Below are 23667 nucleotides of genomic sequence, written 5' to 3'. Positions count from 1 at the left end.
TTTTTCTTAGTCATGCACGCATCTAGAGAGGCAAAGGGTAGGCAGGAATTTCCCCCAGAACTCTTGAGTGAAAAGGAGATTATGTACCTGAGCTGTGTAAAGGTCATTTTGTTTGGTACATTCCTGAAAACGCTGAGACATCAATAAATCTGCTGTGGTTTGTCAGATACGTTTTTACTTAATATAGAGCAATACCTCTCGATTCAGGGACAGTTTCTTGTTATTCGGCAACTGAACCATCCTACCACCAACTAGAGAAAGGTTCTGAGCACCCATCCACGTCATTGGAGATATTTGGACTATCTTTAAAAGGACTTTACTGGGCTTTATGTTGCACTAAACGTTATTCCCTTCACGTGTAGGAAGGAACTGCAGATGCTGGTTTAAACTGAATATAGACACAAAATGCTGGAGTAATTCAGTGTGTCAGGCTGCATCTCTGGAGACAAGGAATAGGTGACGTTTTGGGTTGAGATCCTTCTTCAGACCTCGTCCTATATCTGTGCACTGTGGATGGCTTAATTGTAATCACCTATAGTCTTTTCACTGACAACAAAAACACTTTTCACTGTACCTTGGTAAACAAGACAATAATGAACTAAACAATATCACTAACCAGGCTTTGTCCCACCCCACCTTTTTCCCAGCTTTCTCCCCCCTACTACGATCAGTCTGAAGAAGGGTCCCACTCAAAGCATCACCTATCCATGTCCTCCAGAGAAGCTTCCTGACCCGCAGAGATACTCCAGCACTTTGTGTTCTACGCTGGATGGCCTCTTGTGCAGTTCCTTGTGTCTACATGTAAAGGAAGATAAGACTTGGTTCAATGGTTTCTTTTCAAAAAAAAATCTGGAATATAAACTATATCAGTAAAGATGATAGATGTAAAAACACAAGGGCGGCACAGTGGTGCAAATGGTATAGTTGCTGCCTCATAGAGCCAGAGACCTGGGTTCAATCCTGACCTTGGGTGCTGTCTGCGTGGAATTTGCACATTATCCATGTGACCGCCTGGCTTTCCTCCTGATGCTCAATTTTCCTTCCACGTCCCAAAGATGTGCGGGTTTGGTTAATTAGCCTGTGTAAAACATTTTTTTTTAATCGCCCCTAATGTGAAGGGATACGAATCTGTATTGTATCTAAGATGTTTCTACCAAACTCCACTTACCTCAATGAACTAAAACAGATTAACTTCCTGTAAAGTTTTCTTTCTTTTTGTAACTTACAGAAACTTTTTTCCATTGTATTTTGCTTTAGTTTAGTTTAGAGATACTGTGGAAACAGGATCTTCGAACAACTGAGTCCGTGCCGACCAGTGGTCACCCATACATGAGTTCTATCCTACAATCTGGGGCCAATTTACAGAAACCAATTAACTGACAAACCTGCACGTCTCTTTGTGATGTGGAAGGAAACCAGAGCACCCAAAGAAAACCCACGCGGTCACAGGGAGAACCCGTAGGCAGGATCGAACCCTGATCCCTGGCACTGCAATGCATCAACTCTACCACTGCACTATTGTTAGCAATGTTACAAAATTTTGAGATTTTAAAAATCAAGTCTGTAATTTATCCCATCAGATAAAGCATAAAAATAAGTTTAATTTGACACCTAATTCACTTTCATATCTCAAGTATTTAAAAAGTTATGGCCATTTTCATACTCGGAAATGAGCATCTTGTTCCCTATTGATTTTCTATGGACATAACAAAAAAGCTGTGATCGTGAACAGTCAAAAGCCCATAACTTTCTTAAAAATTAAGAGACTGAATGAAATTTTCAGTTATCATAGATTGAAGCATTCTGAAACAAATATAAAATAATCTTACTTGGATGACCTGAAATTAAAGCATATAATTAGTTACCTAATTGTAGCTAATTTCAGACTTCAATTACTAGATCTAAACATCTATCCATTTCTTAATAAATGATTAACATTTTTAAATAGCCTAAATGTCCAAATAATATTCACAAATAATTCACAATAAAACATGATTTTTAAATCTCATTTACATTAATTTATAGACCAAATGGAAGGAATTTAGTGCTCAATTGCTGTAAATAAATGCCCATTTAAATCAGCTTTCCAGTGGGTCCCTGTGGAACGCGCTGGTTTAGAACGTTCACATTGCGGTAGATTTGTGCCCCAAATGCCGAGAAAAATACTGCGGGATATAATGGGCCCAAAATGAGCTACTCGCAATATTAAACTTTGTATAAAGGGATCTTTAGAAGCCCTTTTTAATGTAAAAATATACAGCCTACCTTCAGTTATTTGCTCTATGAGACCCTGCGGTTGCTGGCGGTCGCGGGTTTAGAGATTGATTTTTAAACTACTATAACTATTATACGAGGCCTTTAAAACTAATAATAGCTTTTGCGACGGGGTCTTCCAGCGATTTTTCGTTAATAATTAACTAGGCTGGACATCTTCGATTTGAACAGCCTAGAGAAAATCGCGTTTTAAACCCGCCCCCTCTAAACGGCGCCAAAATCGCGCACACCCGCAGCGGCAGATTTTTAACGACGCTTCAGGTAGGCTTTGCAACATACCTACTATTGTGCCGCCCTTAACCATGTCCTCCCACATCCGAAAAATGTGCGGGTGTGTAGGTTCATTGATTTCTGGTAAATTGCCCCCAGTGTACAGGAAGTGGATGCGAAAGTGGGATAACATCGAACTGCAGTTAGCGGCACGGACTCAGTGGGCTGAAGGACCTGTTTCCAAGCTGTAGTTCTAAACTAAATCAAAGAGGGCTGTTTGGAACTACTATTCGGTAATGAAGATCTGATGGCTAAGGAGCCTATTGGGAAAAGGGATCATAATATATTTTGTGCAAATGTCGACAGTAATTTACCTGTTAGCAGGGTTTTAAATCTGAATAACGAAAACTATTATGGCATGCTGCTATGGTAGAATGGGACCAAATTATTTGGGAAGGATAATGGGAATAAACAATGTTTAACTTTTAAAGAATTGCATTTGTAGTTTGTGAGTAACAAGTATGAGATTTATACTGCCTGACCTGCTGAGTTACTCCACTACATTGTGTTATAGAGCCGTAGAGCGTAGACACAGGCCCAACTTGCCCACACCGGCAAACATGTCCCATCTACACTAGTCCCACCTGTCTGCATTTACCCCTAAATATTTCTCCCCTCAACTTAAACCTATGTCCTCTGATTCTCTATTTCCCTACTCTGGGCAAGTGTCCTTTTGTGTATTAAACATCATCTGCAGTTCCTTGTTTCTAGTCTATGTTTTGGGTTGAGACTTGTATCTAGTCTATGTTTCTTCAGACTGAAGGAGCCAAATTGAAGGTGTGTGGTTTTTATTTCCCTCCTTCACTATATCTTGTAACTCTTTCCCCTTTCCTGGACTCCACAGCAAATCGCACCAAATGATGAGGCAGTTGTGACGTTATTATGCGAGTGGGCAGTGAGTTGCAAGAGATGTGGGAAGCACAGAGCTATGACTGTGGCGAAACTGCTGGAGAAGAGGCAGGCTGAAATCGAGGCAGAGGTGAGTCACGTAACTGAGTATCAAATGTGAAATCCCAGAAACCAGCATGAAATGTCAGGAAAGTTAAATTCCATCAATTCCTAACTTAAAATGGGGGACAACATGGTGGCACAGCGGTAGAGTCACTGCCTCGCAGCGCCAGAGACCCAGGTTCGATCCTGACTATGGATGCTGTCTGTGCGGACTTTGTACATTCTCCCCGTGACCGCGTAGGTTTTCTTCGGGTGCTCCATTTTCTCCCCACATCCCAGAGATGTATAGGTCTGTAAGTTAATTGGCTTCTGTAACTTGTAAATTGTCCCTAGTGTGTAGGGTAGAACGTGTGAACGGGGTGATTGTTAGTTGGCATGGACTCGGTGGGCCGAAGGATCTGTTTCCACGCTGTATCTCTAAACCTAATATGAAAACTGATGAGAGGGTTTTGTTGGGTTGTTCGTTTACACTTAGAAACATAGCAAGGAAACTTTAGTCCATGCAGATCATTGATCACCCCTTCACACTGGTTCTATGTTATCTCACTTTCGCATCCACTCCCTACACAATAGGGGCCAATTCACAGAGGGACAGTTAACCTACAAACCCGCTAGTTTTTGGGATGTGGGAGGAAACGGGAGCACCCAGAGGAAACCCACGCACTCACAGGGAGAGCATGAAAGCTCCACACAGACATCACCTGAGGTTAGAATCGAACCCGGGTCTCTGGTGCTGTGAGGCAGCAGCTCTACCAGCTGCGTCACTGTGCTGCCCCAAGTTACTGTAAGTTACTAGTGGTGTTTCAACAGGCAACATTATTAATGGTATGTCCGAATCAAAAGTCTTACAAGGAAAAGACTTTCAAGGGTTACTCATATTGTAATCGATTTGTACATCCTCAACCCATTCAATTTTCCAGTTTCTAAGGCAGTTAAGATCTCACTCACACTACAGTGTTTTGTTCTCTTGAGCACACTTACTGAAATGGTCCCACAAAATGCAAGATAGATAGGGCATGATTTTGTCAAATGTGAGGGATAGTGATCTGTCGTGTCCAGCGTTTGGTTATGGAGATGAAACATTTCCAACCTTCACAGTCAAAGCCAAGCACTTGTGTAAACTAGATATTTTAGTTTAGTTTTAGTTACAGGGGGTTACAGGGTTACAGGGTTTCCTTTATTGTCATTCAGACCGAAGTCTGAACGAAATTTCGTGCCTGCAGTCATACATACACACAATACAATAAAAAAACAACAATAAACACATATTAACATCCACCACAGTGAGTCCACATAGCACCTTCTCACTGTGATGGAGGCAAAAGTCTTAGGGCTGCAGTCTCTTCCCTCCTCTTCTCTCTCTGCGCTGAGGCGATACCCCACCGGGCGATGTATCAAACAGTCCCGCGGCTCAAACACCGCGGCCCCGGGGTGGTCGAAGCTGCCGTCCACCAGTCCTGCTGACACAGCCGCTGGCCCGCGGCCGAACCCCGGACTCAGGTCACCGCCGCCAGAATGCCATCCCAGCCACCGGAGCACCGTTCCAGCCCCGAGCCGGATCGCCCTCACGTGAGTGCCGTTACTGTCTCAGCCTCGCGCCAGGCCGCCCCGACATGGGCGCCGCTCCTCCCTCGGGCTGGGCCGGGCAGCCCCGACATGGGCGCCGCTCCTCCCTCGGGCCAGGCCGCCCCGACATGGGCGCCGCTCCTCCCTCGGGCCGGGCCGGGCAGCCCCGACATGGGCGCCACTCCTCCCTCGGGCCGGGCAGCCCCGACATGGGCGCCGCTCCTCCCTTGGGCCGGGCAGCCCCGACATGGGCGCCGCTCCTCCCTTGGGCTGGGCAGCCCCGACATGGGCGCCTCTCCTCCCTCGGGCCGGGCAGCCCCGACATGGGCGCCGCTCCTCCCTTGGGCTGGGCCGTCCAAACATGGGCGCCGCTCCTCCCTCGGGCTGGGAGCGCCGCACCTCCCCGAGCTCGGCCACTCCGACGGGAGCACCGTTCCTTCCTCGGATCAGGCCGCCCCCCGGGAGCGTCACAGCCCCTCACGGAAGCCCTGTTCCAGCCCCGAGCCGGGCTGTCCTCACGAGAGCGAGCCCAGGGTGAGTCCTGGCGGGCTCTGCCTCCTGAGCCTCGAGGTCGCCAGCTCCGCCATTAGGCCTCAGCGCAGACGGAGGCAGAGAAGGGGAATACGACAAAAAAGTCGCATTCCCCCGCAGGGAGAGACAGCAAGCCCCGTTTCAACCCCCCCCCCCCCCCCCCCCCCAAAACACAAACTAAAAAACCAAAAACTGGACTAGCCAAAACGAAATAAACAGCACAAAAAAAGCAAAAACAAACAGACTGCAGGTGAGCCGCTGCTGCCAGGGCAGCGCCGCCACTTCCGGCATTACAGCATTATAAGCAGTTGCTATTTTAGGGATAATTTCTCATGTTCCCCTTTAATGGTTATCCACTTGTTTTTCTGCTCTTTCTGCAACGCCTTGAAAGATAGAACATAAAATATGAAACAGAACAGGAGCAGGCCGTTCGACCCGCAATGCCCATGCCGAACATGAGTTGAGCTGCTCTCCTCCGCCAGCATGTGATTCATATATCTCCATATTCTGTGTATCCCTGTGCCTAAAATCAAAGCCTTTTAAATGCCACTGTCGTATCTGCCTCCAGCACCACCCCTGGCAGCACGTTCCAGGCACCCACCATCTGTTTGTATCAAAAGTTTTACCCCACACATCTGCTTTAAACTTTGCTCTCTAACATGAAAGCTATACCCTCTAGTCCATGACATTTCCACCGTGGGGGAAAAAGGTTCTAACTGTCGACCATACCTATGCCGTCAAAATCATAATTTTATATATTTCTGACAGAAAAGGTCACTAAAACGTCACTAAAATGCTGGAAATTGACTAAAAATGCTCCAACTGCAGTCCTTCTTGGATTTCATACTATCTTACCTCGATGTCCAGTGAAACGTTAGGGTTCCCGGCTGTTATCAGGCGGTTGAACCATCCTACCAACAACTAGAGAGTAGTTCTGAGTTGCTCTGAGTTAGACCCTGGGACTATCTTTGATCGAACTTTACTGGACTTTATCTTGCACTGAAAGTTATACATTATTCCTTTTATCATGTATCTGTACACTGTGGATGGCTTGATTGTAATCATGTATTGTCTATCCACGGACTAAACTCAAACTCAGTGATGATATTACTAAAGCAAGAGGTGGTTTGAACAAACGGAGATGTCCTGCACAAATCCTTCTTGTTTTATTAATTTGTGCCTTGTCTTTTCAGAGATGTGGTGAGTCTGAAGTCTTGGACGAAAAGGAGTCCATTTCCTCTGTGTCACTTACCGGTTCAAGCCTGCCTGTTTTCCAGAACATTCTCCTTCGATTCCTTGATACCCAAGCTCCTGTATTAAGTAAGTATCATTTTTTTCTTGGCTGCTCTTGTCCCTGTTGACCTGCCCGTAGGACCTTCAGTTCTAACACACCAACACTGTTCTGGGGCAGAGCATTGGGAGAAGAGAAATGCTCTGGGTGGACACTTTTTCCTTGGGGACCAATTTCTCCATAATTCTCTAGCTAGAAATTGGCAGCAACTCTGGATAAAAATGGAATAAAATACTTGTTGCTCCGATCTTTCTTGCTTTCCCACATTAACCATCTGAGGTTAAGGACCATTCACCCCCAGTCACCCTTTCTCCCTTCTCCCATTAGGATAGAGGTACAGAAGTGTGAAAACGCATACCTCCAGATTCTGGGACAGTTTCATCCCAGCTGGTATCAGCAACTGAACTGTCCTCTCACCAACTGGAGGTTGATGAGAGGATTGATGAGAGGATGGTTCTTCCATCTACTTTATTAGCGACCTTTGATGTAGGAGGAAACCCACAGGGAGAACCAAGCAAATTTCGCATTGACAATACCAGAGGTCAGCTTTGTGTCTGGGTCTCTCGAGCTGTGAGGCAGCAGATCTACGAGCTACTCTTCTTCCCAGCTGTTATCATGCATGTGAACCATCCTAACACTGACTAGAGAGCGGTCCTCAATTACCATCCACCTCATTGGAGATCCTTGAACTATATTTAATCAGACTTTACTGGACTTTATCTTGCACTAAATGATATTGCCTTTATCATGTATCTATACACTGTGGATGGCTTGATTGTAATCATGTATAGTCTTTCCACTGACTGGTTAACACACACCAATAACTTTTAACAGTACCTCTGTGTATGTGACATTAAACTAAACTAAGCTAAACTAAACATCATTGTTTTCGACAAAGCTGGAAAGGACAATTGGTAGATCCCACCGGGACTTGGGTTTCTTACACGATAGGCATCAGTCAGTGATTAGAAATTTGGCGTTGAATGAAATGAATGATCTTCCATTCTGTAATATAGAAACATTGAAAATAGGTGCAGGTGTAGACCGTTCGGCCCATTGAGCCAGCACTGCCATTCAATGTGATCATGGACAACCATCCAAAATCAGTACTCCGTTCCTGCTTTTTCCCCATATCCCTTAATTCCATTAGCCCTCAGAGCTAAATCTAACTCTCTTGAAAACATCCTGTGAATTGGTCTCCGCTGCCTTCTGTGGCAGACAATGCCACAGATTCACAATGTTGATGTTCCACGCAAGTCCTTAAAGTGTGCATTGCCAATACAACAGAAAACTGTACAGCACAAGAACAGGCCCTTTTGGCCTGCTATGTCCATGCCAAACATGATTGCAAGTTAAACTTGTCTCACCTGTCTGCATGTGATCCATGTCCCTCCATTCCCTGCATATCCATAAACCTCTATAAAAACATCTTAACTGCTACCAATGTATCTGGGCCTCCACCACCACCCTGTCACCACGTTATGTTTCAGGCACCCACTGCCTTCTATGTGAAAAAAACCACTTGATCCGCACATCTCCTTTAAACTTTGCCTCTCTCACCTTAATGCTATGCCCTTTGGTCATTGACATTGCCACCCTTGGGAGGCAATGTCTTGGGAGGCAATGTTGCTTTTTAAGGTGAGGGAGAAAAGAAAGATTTAGTTTAGCTTATTGTCACGTGCACTGAGGAGCAGTGAAAAGCTTTTGTTGCATGCTATCCAGTCAGCGGAAATATTATTATTGAGCCATCCACAGTGTACAGATCGACGATAAAGGGAATAACATTTAGTGCAAGATAAGGTCCAGTAAAGTCCAATTAAAGATAGTCCGAGGGTCTCCAGTGTGGTAGATAGTAGCTCAGGATTTAATAGGAATCTGAGAGGGGTAAATATTTTTTAAAAAGTGAGGTGGATGTATGGAACAAACTGCCAGAGTAGATAGTTGAGGCAGGTACTATCATAACATTTATGAGACAATTGGATAGGTACATGGATAGGACAGATTTAGAGTTTTATGGACGAAGCATGTGCAGATGGGACTAATGTAGCTGGGACACGTTGGTTGGTGGGTAAGTTGGGCTGAAGGGGCCCATTTCCATACTGTATGGATCTATGTGCTAAAGAAAAAGATTGTGAATGTCACTTTGCTGCATGTAGGTTACATTTGAGTTTTTACATGTTATTGAAGATGTGCCTTTGACCATCAGCTGAAGAATTCTGGTCCTCAGTATACATTTTTTGTTTGTGTCTACGTGTGCCAGCTGACCTCGACAATGAAAACGAGAAGGCAGAATTTATAAACCTAGTGCTGCTGTTCTGTGAATTCATTCGCCACGATGTATTCTCGCACGATGCGTACATGTGCACGCTCATATCCCGCGGAGACCTCACCTCCGTCACTGCGGCGACCAGGCCTCGGTCGCCCACCGCTGACAATCCTGAGGAGCACTACAGCAAGGAACAAGACAGGAACCACCTGGCAGTTAAACTGGAGGTATGTGCGGCAGTGGGGGGGGGTGGGGGGCGATGATGTAAATGCAGCCGTTTCTTCTATACAGTGGCGCAGGTGTAGAGCCGCTGCCTCAGCGCCACAATGGCCAAGACATCGGGTATTTTTAAGGTGGCTTGATTGGTTGATTACTCCTGCTTAATTCCTCAATGGTCTGATTGGACTCTGTGGGCTGAAGGGCCTGTTTCCGTGCTGTATCTCCAAACTAAACTAAATTAAAAAGTGAATTACCCATTTAACATAGAACATTAAAGCATTCATTCATTCATTCATTCATTCATTCATTCATTCATTCATTCATTCATTCATTCATTCATTCATTCATTCATTCATTCATTCATTCATTCTGTGTGGACGCTGTTATACCAACAAAACAGGTCAAGCTGTACCCTAATAACAAGCCTTGGGTTACCAAGGACCTGAAGCAGTGTCTTAACAACAAAAAAGTGGCATTCCGCGGGAGGGAGACAAACACAGAGTAAAACAGTATAATAGTGAGTTGAGAAGGAAGACCAGGCTGGCCAAACTCACTACAAAAACAAAGTGGAGGAAAAATTCACCACTGGCAATGCAAGGGAGGCATGGCAGGGACTTAACACCATGATGGACAGAGCCCAGAAACCGGCCCTGATCCAATGCTCTGACCCTGCCACCTTTGCTGAGCAACTCAACATCTATTACAACAGGTTTGACAGGACACATCCCCCGAATGACTGGACCCTCACCAGCAGTTCATCAATCACAGTGGATAAAAGGAAAGTTACATTTATACTGGGCCGCATCAACCCTCACAAAGCTTCTGGCCCGGACAGGCTCAGGGGCAAGGTGCTGAGGGAATGCTCAGTTCAGCTGGGTGATGTCATCACTCAGCTATTCCAGCATCTCCTTGACTCCAGCTGTGTCCCACAGATGTGGAAGGAGTCCACACTTATACCGGTGCCGAAGAAATCTAACGCCAGGGAGATGAAGGACTTCAGACCGGTGGCACTCACATCCATTCTTTCCAAGTGTATGGAGAGGGTGGTAAGTGATCACCTCACTGCTATGGTGGTGGACAGGCTTGACCCACTCCAGTTTGCCTATAAGGCAAGGCGTGGGGTGGAGGATGCCTGTTTGACTCTCCTGGACACAGTTAGCAGACAGCTGGACTCCCCACACCCCCACACACGGATTTTATTTATGGACTTTTCTTCCGCTTTTAACACAGTCAACACGGTCACCCTCTGCAACCGCCTTCTGGATCTACAAGTCAACCCATCACTTATCCTGTGGATAAAAGACTTCCTGCAGGACCGGCCTCAGCATGTGGTGGTAAATGGTTTTAAATCCAAGAACATGATTTTAAACACTGGTGTCCCCCAGGGTTGTGTCTTATCACCGATTTTATTTTCCATCTACACAAACAACATAACAAACAATAACAGTGACATTTCCCTTTTTAAGTATGCAGACGATATGGCCCTGGTGGCCCACATCAAGGATCACACTTCTCTGGCTGCCTACTATCAGCAGGTCAACACCCTGATGCTGTGGATCAAAGAGAGCTCTCTGGAGCTTAACATCTCCAAGACCAAGGAGCTGTGTTGTGGGGGGAGGCGAACATCTTCCCCCCAACCTCTCTTTGAACCTCTGAGGCTGAATGGGCAGATAGTTGAACAGGTAGAGGCCTTTAGATACCTGGGCACAGAGATTGACGCCCGCCTGTCCTTCTCCCAGCACACAGACTCTGTGTACAAGAAGGCACAGCAACGCCTGTTCCTGCTGAGGAAACTCAGGAGCTTTGATGTCAGACAGGACATTTTAACAGCTGTCTATAAATCACTTATAGAATCTGTACTCACCTTTAACATCACATCCTGGTTCACCCTCACCTCTGTCAAAGACAAATCAAAGCTTTCCCGGATCATCAATCAAGCAAGCAAAATAACTGGCAAAACTCAAAATCAATTATCAGTACTCCACACCCAGGCAGTTAAAAGGAAAGCCAACCTCATTACACAGGATCCCACCCACCCCCTGCACAAGTCCTTCCAACTTCTGCCATCAGGCCGCCGATATAAAGTCCCCCTATCCAAGAAAAACATCCACAAAAACTCATTCATACCCATTGCCATAAACAGCTTAAATAAAAAATGAACAATGGACAAATTAACCCTGACGCACTGTCACTTTACACGTGTCCACAACTTTTATCTTGTCTATCTTTACAATTTTTAATCTTTATACTTGCTTTTAAGATCTATACACACTGTGTGTGCTCGCAGAAATCTGTGTTGTATGACTGCTTATCAGTACATTGTCCTGTCTGTATGTTGAGCCACGTCAAAGAAGATTTTCTGTTACGACAGACAATAAAGTTTTCTGAAAAAAAAAATAAAAAAAAAAATTCACTCATAATCTCTCCTCCCTATACATGATCCATATCCCTCCATTCACTGCATGTCTATGTGCCTATCTAAAAACCCCAAAACCCCACTATCGTATCTGTTGCCATTACCTTCCCTGGCAGCGTGTTCAAGTTCAAGTTCACATTTATTGTCACATGCACCAATTAAGGCACAGTGATATTTAAGTTACCATACAGCCATACAAGTAAAAAAGAACACAATACACAATAAATTTAACATAAACATCCACCACAGTGGAATCAACATTCCTCTCTGTGATGGAAGGCAATAAAGTTCAGTCATCTTCATCCTTTGTTCACCCGCGGTGGTCGGGGCTTTTCCAGGCACCAACCATCTTGGAGTAATAAAAAACAGCCTCTTTTAAAAGTTTGGAGTGATTTATTTTCTGAGAATAGTAAATCTTGCAGATAGCTGTGAAGTTTGAGGCTTTGAATATAGTCAAGGTTGAGCAATTTTTTTGTGGAAAAGGTGTGAAATTGGTGCTGAGGCAAAGATCTGTTTAACCATCATGAGCAGGGCAGGCATGAAGAAACATAATATACACTCCTGCTTCAGTTTCCTTGTTGTCTTATATGTCTTATATGGTATGAACTTTACAAAATGTGATCTTTTATTTGTAGGATCAAGGGCTGGGAGAGCACATGGATATAGACACAGGACCCACAAATCTATTTGATGAAGTGGACACAAATGACTTCAAAGCAGATTTTGGACCCGAGTTTGCAGTAAGTTGAAAACTTCTGTTTGCAATTTCTTGCCTTTCTTCGTTGTTTGAAGGGGAAGTTAGTAATGAGGGGGTTTTGTTCCCTTCATTATCGTCTCTTCCACAGCCAACAATGGACCATTGTGGGCGCCACCTTTCCTTGGTCATCAGTGCCGGTTCTGACTTGTCTGAACCTTTTCACACCTCTAGTTTCCCTCACCCCCTGACTCTCAGTCTGAAGAAGGGTCTAGACCCAAAATGTCACCTATTCCATTTCTCCAGAGATGCTGCCAGACGCGCTGAGTCACTCCAGCTTTTTGTGTCTATCTTCGGAAAATTGGGATGTGTTCTGAAAGCGTCAAAAATGAAAATGGGAGATTGATGGATGAATTGTTGAACTGCATGTTCCCTCAGAGGAAGGCAGAGCGATCCTGTGGCAATAATGAACATAGAACATGGAACAGTACAGCACAGCAACAGGTCCTTCGGCCCACAATACCTGTGCCGAACATGATGCCAAGACCACCACTAATCTGCATGCACGTCCAAATTTCTCTAATCTCTCTTTGCAGCTAATGCCCTCTAATCCTGGCATCCATCTGGTAAACCTCTTCTGCACCCTCTCTAAAGCTTCCACATCATGTAATGGGACAACTAGAACTACATGTGGAAAACCACACTGATTTACAGGGATGTGTCATGATGATCGGAATAGGAGTCGTTAAGGATTTCACCCCCAGTGACATGGTGCACGTGGATCCTATTTTTATTTCTACAAGTAATCTTGTACTGGAATACGGGAAATACTGGAAATATGTTGCAAGTCGGGCACAATCATAGCGAGAGGGATGGTGTGGCGAATGTTTAGCAGAACTGATGGGTCAGATGACAAGTCATCAATCTGAAACTTTAACTGTGTACCCAACTGCATTCTGCATGAAGAAAAATAGCCTAAACTTCCTCTTGCTAACTATATTTGGCGAAGAATTTCCCCGCAAACTTTTAGAGAACATTTTATTTCCTTAATTAACAAGTTCTTGCAAGAACTGTAACTTCCAGCACAAGGAGTTCTCTTCAAATTGAAAAATAAGCACAAGACCAGAAGAGCCGATATCGGCTGGTCTGATGCCCCTGCAGAGCAGATTTTTTTGATTTGTTGACTGAAAGGTACAGCACGGAAACAGGCCCTTCAGCCCTCCGGTTCATGCCGCCCATCCTTCATCCGTTCACACTAGTTCTACGTTACCCACCTTTGCACCCAATCCCTACACAATTTACCGAATTAGCCTGCAATCCCGCACATCAAAGAAACCGGAGCACCCGGAGGCAATCTATGCTGTCAGAGGGAGAACGTGCAAACTCCTCGCAGACAGCACTAGGGGTCAGGATCAAACCCGGGTCATTGACATTGTGAGGCAGTGGCTCAACCAGATGCCCCACTGTGCAGACTTTCTGGTAAAGGGTGTATGGAGGTGGCACAGTGGCGCAGCGGTAGAGTTGGTGCCTTATAATGCCAGAGACCCGGGTTTGATCAGGACTGCGGGTGCTGTCTGTACGGAGTTTGTACATTCTCCGTGCGACCTTGCGGGTTTTCCCTCGGTGCTCCATCCACACTCCAATGACGTTTAGGTTTGTAGGTTAATTTGACTTACATAAATATTGTATATTGTCCCTAGTGTGTAGGTTAGTGCTAGTGTACAGGGTGATCACCAGTCAGCGAGACTCAGTGGGCCCAAGGGTCTGTTTCTGTACTGTATCTTTAAACTAAATCTCTAAACTAAAAACTGAGCAAAGTTCCTTACCTAGAAATTTTATGCATGTTGTAAATGCATTCACGTCCGGCTAGAGCTTGTTTTCATTGTTGAACACATGAATGATGTCAGGCAAATAATTCACTCACACACCCCCGGGACCTTCTTCAGAAACTTGCTGTGATTAAAAATCTATTTCTGTACAATGTTCTTTCTCAGACATCTGGAGATTGACCATAAACCGGGCAAGAATCTGGAAGTTAGTTACAATATTTAGTTCCATGTCACATTACAGCCAAGTGTTAAATAGACTGTGGGGTTATAATGTAATTTGTTCAGAATTCCATAATTGCTATCAAGTTCTGGGACCACGTCAATGTGTTTCAAAGACTAGGAACTTTTTGAACAAAGATCCCGACCCAAAATGTCACCTATCCATGTTCTCCAATAATGCTGTCTGACCTGCTGAGTTACTCCAGCAATTTGTGTCTTATTTGTAAACCAGCATCTGCAGTTCCTTGTATTTATATCTCTGGGAACTATTTACCAGCATTTTCCAGACAGTGCTCTGCTGCCAGACTTTAAGCATTTAATATACATTCCATGGTGCTTTATTGACACATATGCAAAACACAGTGGATTATTTTCTGAGATTTGGTGCCATTTCCAAAGTCTGACCTGCGCATTAGGTCTTATGGAGCGGCGCCCGATCCAGGCATGCCCCAGCGAGCTGACGTTCCCCTTCTCATCTGGCCATCTACGTGCCTCGGGGACCTCTCGCAGCCGACCTTGACTGGTTCATTTTCCTGCCAGCCTTGCTCCTCGCGACCGTCATTACCAGCTCCCTCCTCTTAGGTTCTCCGGTCTTCAGGGGACGAGTAGGGGCCGGGCTCAGAGACTTCCCCCGCTATGCCAGCGGCCTACTGGGTCTAACTGCGTCCAACCGCACAACTGTTGGCTCTCTCTGGGTGGTTGGGTTCCCAGTTCCGCGGTGGACTAGCCAGACCTGTTGTCAGGTATGGCCACGGCTCGCCGGGATCCTCCTGCAGCGGGGCTCACCGAAATCGTGTATATATTATACACATCCACCCCGAATTCTTGCATGTAGATCATTGGTTATCTACCACTCGATTGCCTGAAGTTTGCACTGGTCTAATTGATAGGACGTTTAAGCTCATGGGGTAAATACAGTTAGTGAAGACCCAGGCAATTTGGTGCCAATTTGCTGATTTCTATATTTCTGCACATGAAGGATACCTTGCATTTCATGTTCTAACTCTTGCCCTTAGATGACCAAGGGAATGTTCTTTACCAGCCACTCCCACACTCCAAAGACGTACAGGTTTTGCAGATTAATCGGCTTCGGTACAATGTAAAAAATGTCCGTGTGTAGGATAGTGTTAGTGTATGGAGCGATTGCTGGTCGGTACGGACTCGCAGGGCCAAAGGGCCGGTGACCGCGTTGTATCTCTAAAGTGTAAGGTCTAAAGCTCATCTCAGTGAAATGGGATGGATCACGAGTGACAACTTGTGCAATGATGCCCTCATAGCCAGACTAAATTTTATATCAAGCATAGATACAAAGTGCTAGAGAAACTCAGCGGGTCAGACAGCAACATCTCTGGAGAAAAAGGGTAGGTGCCAAAGAGAGTTGGAGAGCTTTTTCAAAATAGACAGTCGAAGAGAGGAGCTCAGGTGACTGGAGCTATCCATGTTCTCACACGATGCTGCCTGATCGATCCCATTCTCTGCCTTCTCCCCATAACCTTTGATGCCCTTCCTAATCAAAAATCTTTCAATCTCCACCTTAAAAATACCCAATGTCTTTGTCAATGAATTCCACAGATTCACCTCCCTCTGACGAAAGAAATTCCTCCTCATTTCTTGTCTAATGGTACATCCTTTTATTCTCATGCTGTGACTTTGTGTCTTTGGACTTTAGAGATACTGCATGGGAAATGGCCCACTGAGTCAGTGCTGACCAGTGATCACATTGAAACATAGAAACATAGAAAATAGGTGAAGGAAGGCCGTTTGTCCCTTCGAGCCTTCGCTGCCATTCATTATGATCATGGCTGATCATTCACAATCAGTAACCCATGCCTGCCCTCTCCCCATATCCCTTGATTCCTCTAGCCCCGAGAGCTCTATCTAACTCTCTTTTAAATTCATCCAGTAAATTGGCATCTACTGCCTTCTGAGGCAGAGAATTCCACAAATTCAAAACTCTCTGGGTGAAAAAGTTTATTCTCATCTCAGTTTTAAATTGCCTCCCCTTTTATTCTTACACTGTGGACCCTGGTTCTGGACTCTCCCATCATTGGGAACTATTTTCCTGCATATAGCTTGTCCAGTCCTTTTATATTTTTGTACGTTTCTATCAGATCTCCTCATCCTTCTAAATTCCACTGAATACAAGCCCAGTCTTTCCAATCTTTCCTCATATGACAGTCCCGCCATCCCAGGGATTAACCTCGTGAACCTATGCTGCACTGCCTCAATAGCAAATATGTCAGTCCTCAAATTAGGAGACCAAAACTGCACACAATACTCCAAATGTGGTCTCACCAGGGCCCTGTACAACTGCAGAAGGACCTCTTTACTCCTATACTCAAATCCTCTAGTTATGAAGGCCAACATGCCATTAGCTTTCTTCACTGCCTGCTGTACCTGCATGTTTACTTTCAGTGACTGGTGTACAAGGACACCCAGGTCTCGTTGCACTTCCATTTTTCCTAATCTGACACCATTGAGATAATAATTTGCCTCCTTGTTCTTGCCACCAAAGTGGATAACCTCACATTTATCTACATTATACTGCATCTGCCATGCATCTGCCCACTCCCCCAACCTGTCCAAGTCATCTTGCAACTTCCTAGCATCCTCTTCACAGTTCACACTGGCACCCAGCTTTGTGTCATCCGCAAATTTGCTAGTGTTACTTTTAATCCCATCATTTAAATCATTAACATATATTGTAAATAGTTGCGGCCCCAGCACCGAGCCTTGCGGCACTCCACTCGCCACTCCCTGCCATATTGACAGGGACCCATTTATTCCTACTCTTGTTTCCTGTCTGCCAACCAATTCTCTACCCATGCCAATACCCTACCCCCAATACCATGTGCTCTAATTGTGCCAACTAATCTCCTGTGTGGGACCTTATCAAAGGCTTTCTGAAAGTCCAAATACACTACATCGACTGGCTCCCTTTCATCCATTTTACTTGTCACATCCTCAAAAAAGTAGATTTCCCCTTCATAAATCTATGCTGACTAATCCTTTTACTGCTATCCAAATGCGCCGTTATTACTTCTTTAATATTTGACTCCAGCATCGTCCCCACCATCGATGTCAGGCTAACTGGTCTATAATTCTCTGTTTTCTCTCTCTCGCTCCTTTCTTGGAAAGTGGGATAACATTAGCTGCCCTCTAATCCACAGGAACTGATCCTGAATCTATAGAACATTGAAAAATGATCACCAATGCGTCCACGATTTCTAAAGCCACCTCCTTGAGTACCCTGGGATGCAGACTATCAGGTCCTGTGGATTTATCAGCCTTCAGCCCGAATAGTCTACCCAAAACTATTTCTTGCCTAATGCAAATTTCTTTCAGTTCCTCTGTCTCCCTGGATCCTCTGTCCTCTAGTACATCTGGGAGATTGTTTGTGTCTTCCTTAGTGGACAGAACCACTGACATTCCTGCTAAGATCCTTTTCCAGTCGACCTTGGTCAGCACCTCTCTCATGCCTTCATAGTCCCCTTTGTTCACCCCGTACACCAGCTCTGTCCTACACACTAGAGACAATTTACAATATTACCGAAGCCTAATTAACCTACAAACATGTACTTCTTTGGAGTGTGGGAGGAAACCAGAGTGTCTGGAGAAAACCCACGCAGTCACAGGGAGAATAGAAAGATTAAACGAGAACTTACCGTTTGAAGCTTGATTTTTATGTTATGAGAAGTTGAAGTGAGGGACTACATGAAGAGCCCGCCAGCCCGCATGCGCGTCAATCTTCAGAGCAACTGTATGAAACCACAGACCACTTGCACGAACTTAAACTATAGAAAGATTAATAACCCTTGACTTACCGAATGATCTTTATGAGATTCAGGGTTGGGAGTGGAGGGCACGTAGTCCCCCACTTCAACTTCTCATAAAATAAAGATCAAACTTCAAACGGTAAGTTCTCGTTTAATCTTTCTATTTTATATCGAAGTCACGTGAGTGACTACGTGAAGCCTTCAAAGCTCTGTGGTTTCATAGTAGAATAGACATGGGTAATTCACAACATGATGCGAACTGACATGCACGTCCCTTGCCCTTAATCGGACCACAGTCCCAATTGGCTTTGAGTAAGACAATAACTCATGCAACCCTGTTCAGAATTCTATCTGCAATCATCCAGACATATTCAACCAAATTTCATAACTTCTGAAAGTGCCCTATGTAAGCCTCCTGCTGTTGCAAGATGATCAAATGGGAATATCCATTCTATTGGCTGGTAATGAGCCAGCCCCCTTGGAAGAGTGAGACTTGAAATGATTTGAATTCATCCCCGCTATTAGCTGCTTACACTCTATTCATGTTGAGGTAGTCTGTACCAGCAATCTCTTGAGAAAACTATTAAATATCAATGAAGAAACTATCCTTCATCTCATAGGTACTAGTAAGTTCATTGTACCTGTATAAATAATAACACCCCCAATCTCCAATCTGGTGGGTATGCTGTCAACTTGAAATTGTACCCAACCGTGCCCGGTTTGCTTGATGAGATGGTTCCCATAACAAGCTACCCTCATGTCAGACCCAGAGACCGAGCTGGAAATTTAGTAAATACTGTGTTCTTTGTGCTGAAATCAGTTGCTAAAAGCATAATTAACTTAAAAGATACTGCTCCCATTAGGAATACAGTAGGTGAATATCTGCATAATAATTTTACTGATACACATCCCACACTACTATGAGTCTAGGCTTTATAGTGTTCATATAACACACCTTGCATAATGTTAGTCAACAGTGGGTGAATATGGTCCAACTTATAGTACTAGAGAGAAGGAAAATGCAGCACGACCAGTGTCAATTGTGCTATAACATAATCGCTTCTCTAAGCCCAAACCGAAAGAGCCACAAACCTCTGCTACTTCTATTTAAAAGTACCTCACATGTGTCTTCTTCACAAACTTTCCATACAACCGTGCAGAGCTAGCTGCACGAGAAATAGGCTGAACTAGCCATCACTCGTGACTTTGAGTAAGTAGAAGCTTCTTTACATGAACATGCTGAATGAGTAGGCCAAATTGGCACTATTAAAATTCATGTCACCTCATCGTTAATATCGTAAGAGGCATCTATGGATAAGTAAATAAATAAGTAAGTAATGTTTATTTATATAGCACTTTTAAATCAAATCACGTTGAAGCCAAAGTGCTTTACAGAGAAAAACAATTTGATTACCATACATCCATATAAAAATTACAAAAAAGAAGAAAAATAAAGACACAATACACTATAGGATTCAACAAGAACGTCCCCCCAACAGCAGAATCAACACTTTCCACTGTGAGGGAAGGCACCAAAAAGTCCAGTCCTCCTCCTCCTCCTAGTCTACCCGAGGTCGGGGCCTATATACACATTGGGTAGATTGTGCCTGCTAATGACTCCGAGTCCGGGCTTGCTCCCTTCTGGAGCCTCAACAGAGTCTAGAGGGGAGGAATATAACGCAACCCTGAGCCAGGTGTTGCTTCCTTCAGGCAGCTGGCTGGCTCCCTTTGAGCCTCAACCAGTCGCCTGCTCCCTTGGAGCCCCAAAACCTGCTCCCTCTCGGAGCCTCAATGGCGGAGTCACCGGCCGTGCCGTCAGCTTATTGAATCCCACCGCCAGCTCCCTCTTGGAGCCTTAATGGTGATAGCTGCAACGGCCGAGCCGTCAGCCTAATGAATGAAGCTGCCAGCCTCCTTTTTATTTATTTATCTATTTATTTATTTATTTATCTTTAAAAAAAGTTTATTTATTTATTTAAGGCCTCCACGGCGGTTGTTCCGGCTGAGCCGCCAAACGATTCAATTACAGCCGCCAGCACCTTTACGGAGCTTCCGCGGCGGTCGCTGTCCCGGCCAAGCCGTCAGCCGAAGATTTACACCGCCAACTCCTTACGGAGCCTCCACGGCGGCAGCTGCAAAGGTTGTGCCAGCTTCTCCGGGCTCACTGCACCTATTTTTGGAGCAGCGGCCCATTCCTGAAACAAAAAATACCCTTACCCTTAGTTTGAAACTGCTCCGATTCTCGTGCCATGAGTCGACGTATTGGCGCGCATGCGGGTTGGCGGGCTCTACACGTAGTCACTCACGTGACTTTGATATAAAATGTACAAACGCCACATAGACAGCACCCTTAGTCAGGATTGATTCTGGCTCTCTGACGCTGTAAGGCAGCAACTTTACTGCTACAAACACCATGCCGCCTTCTGTATCATCCTAGACATCTGTCTACCACTGCATCCAGGCCTTCATGAGGCATCCATTATGTTGAGAGCATATTTTAATTTTTCTCAGACAATAGGCAACAAGTTCAATTATTGTTCACAATTGTCTATGCAATCTGACATGACTTATGGCTTTAATCGTGTAGGTTGATTATACAGGTCCACCACTGATTTTTCAGCACACTGGGTTCCAGAGTTGTTCCAGAAGTCGGTAATGGGAACAGATGTGCTGGCTCCGGCTGGGCCGGCGATCTAGAGCCCTGGCCGCAGGGGGCAAATTTGACCAAGGATGATGTGGAGATCAACCGCTTCTCCCGGCCTAGGAGCCAAATTTTCAGGAGGGGAGGAGGGAATTTCATCTGAATTAAAGATGGGGGTGGGACCACCACTTGCCATTATATCGGTGGTGGAGCTGTATTATTGAAAGCCGTAATTTCCTTGTTCTACTATTCTGCCGACAGATCTTCTCTCCGATGGCTGGGGATTCGTTGACCTCTGAGCACAATGCAAGTCTTTCTTTGGAACAAAATGCCACAAGAGATGAAAAACCCATCAGGAAAGAGAGGCAGAGAGAGCTGATCTTCCCATGCACTTACAAGCACCCCCGACACCTGCAATATGCCACTCACTTCCCCATTCCCCAGGTAAGCAGGCATTTTCAAAACTCGAAAGGAAAATGTTAGCCGGAGTTACGGTTGCAAAGGGCGGATGGCAAATTAACAACAAAAAGTTACCCGAGCCTGTGATCATTGCTTTGATAGTGGAGAATATTTTGTTGAGAATCAGTGATGAATTTCATTGTGTTATATTCGGATTTTGCAAAGCAGGTTTGTGCAGCAAAATCTATTTAATTGTTTGAAAGCTAACAGAAAACTGTATTCTGTTCTGTGTTTTTCTTGAAAGCAATTGCTTTTTTAACGTGATGAATGATTCACTTCTAGCAAGAGTGTCTCTGTATATGGGGGTGTGCAGGATTCAAATCTTATTTGTTCATTTTTAATAAAATACAGCATAACTGTGGAAAAGTCCTAAAATCAACAGGCCAAAACTATTGATGGTTCAAAATAACGTGTTTGGAGCAAGATATCTGAGTTATTCCAAATGTTCTTTAAAATACCCTGATGTACACAGTCGGTGGAAGTAACCAATGAGATTCTTGTTGTGGGTAATTTTCACTTGGGGTGTTATTTTTTTTGGAGAGGGTGGGGCCACATATTTGTTCGTTGGCTCGCTTGCATCCCGGGAGTGTTTGTCGCGAGGGTGTAGAGAAACCTTTATTTTATATCTAACTTTATGGTATTTTATGGTACAGGTTAGGGGAAAAATTAATCAAAGAAATGTCTACATCACACAATAAATAGTTCATCTATGACTCGGTGGGCCGAAGGGCCTGTTTCCACACTGTGTCTCTAAAGCCTGTACAACATTGAGATCTTTGGTTTCTGAAGATCAAATGTCTGCAACAAGACGCATAGAGGAGATTGCTTCTGAAATTGGACCTTTGCATTTCCTTAGAGCTTGTTTAGAGATAGCATTTCCAAAGAGTTTTAGAGATAGCCTGAGCATTACTAAGGAAGGGCACGGCTGATCAAGCTGCAACACCACCCTAGTTTTTCAAGCTGAGATCAAAGGCACAAATACACACCTCCCCCTCTTTGTGGTCTCTGAAGACGGAAGCTGCCACTGCAGATATGTGTCAAGCACCTGCCTTTTAATGATGTGTCCATTAAGTTGTACAAGAAGTACATTAAATGCAAAAAGTTGATTGATCATGTGGGCTGAAAGAAAATTATTAATTGCAAATGATTATTTAGTTTAGTTTAGAGATACAGTGTGGAAACAAGCCCTTCGGCCCAACGGGTCCGCACTGACCAGTGATCACACGCATACTAGTTTTATCCTACACACCAGAGACAATTTACAGAAGCCAATTGACTTACAAATCGGCACGTCTTTGCAATGTGGGAGGGAACCAGACTAGCCTCTTCTGCCTTCAAGTGATCCATATCCTTGTATTTCTTACATGTCCAAGGACTTGTCCACCAAGAAACTGCCTAAACACTGCTTTCGTACCCGCTTCCACCACTGCCCCTGACACTGTTCCAGGCACCCACCACACTGTGTATTAAAAAAAGGCACCGCGTTTATTCCTAGCATGTTCTCGGTTCTTCCCTTATACCAAAGATGTGCAGGTTGTTAGATTGATAAGCCACCGTGAATATGTATTGACGTCTGCTGGGACAATTTATCTTGCGCTAAACGTTATTCCCTTTATCATGTATCTGTACACCATGGGCAGTTCCGTTGACTGGTTTGCAAGCACGAAAAAAGCTTTTCACTGTACCCCCGGTACATGTGGCAATAAACTAAACAAAACTAAACCAATCTAAACTAGCTCATGGAAGGTAGTGATATAGCATGGAAGTTACTGGGCCAGAAGTTGGAGGCCCATTGATCATGGGCCATGGAGAATTTAAATTCAAATGTAATAAAAAGCTAGTTTCATTAACAGCAGCCATGTAACTCATCAGGTCTGTTCATCTGCTATACTTATCTGGTCTGGCCAGGCCTCAGTGTGGTTCACTTATAACTGCTCCACACTCCCAGGGTCAACTAATGATGGGCAATAAATAATGACATTGCCAAAGTCATGCACAAACATGACATGAGTAACTCAAATGTTACATTAAAATATTAAGGCTGGAATATAATAATTTATCTGGATGTGAGGAGAGAAAAAATGGTTGACAATATCAAAAATTGTTTGTAAAATCGGTACAATTGACCGTTGTCAATGCACTAACACAATGTAAAGCAAAATCGTTAGCACATTTTGGCAATCGTTGGCCCAGCCGACAATGGGCCATTATGGACTACACCCTGCCTGAGGTCATGTGTTGCCGGCCATGTTTTGTTCTGGCCCT

General features: G+C 44.5%; 1 protein-coding gene across 2 annotated transcripts in view; it reads left to right on the top strand.

The window, feature by feature from the left end:
- Window positions 1-23667, top strand: part of med12l (mediator complex subunit 12L) — a 586849-nt gene that overhangs the window by 94456 nt on the left and 468726 nt on the right. For both annotated transcript variants that reach the window (XM_033031832.1, XM_033031831.1), the window contains exons 12-16: window positions 3389-3523; window positions 6786-6912; window positions 9144-9376; window positions 12420-12524; window positions 21205-21387. In XM_033031832.1, coding sequence (XP_032887723.1) covers window positions 3389-3523; window positions 6786-6912; window positions 9144-9376; window positions 12420-12524; window positions 21205-21387 — 783 coding nt within the window. The remainder of the gene's footprint in view (window positions 1-3388; window positions 3524-6785; window positions 6913-9143; window positions 9377-12419; window positions 12525-21204; window positions 21388-23667) is intronic.

This window comes from Amblyraja radiata, chromosome 13, assembly GCF_010909765.2.
Source record: "Amblyraja radiata isolate CabotCenter1 chromosome 13, sAmbRad1.1.pri, whole genome shotgun sequence".
Taxonomy (NCBI): domain Eukaryota; kingdom Metazoa; phylum Chordata; class Chondrichthyes; order Rajiformes; family Rajidae; genus Amblyraja; species Amblyraja radiata.
The sequence above is the reverse complement of the archived record's forward strand: the minus strand, read 5'-3'. Positions and strand labels throughout refer to the sequence as shown.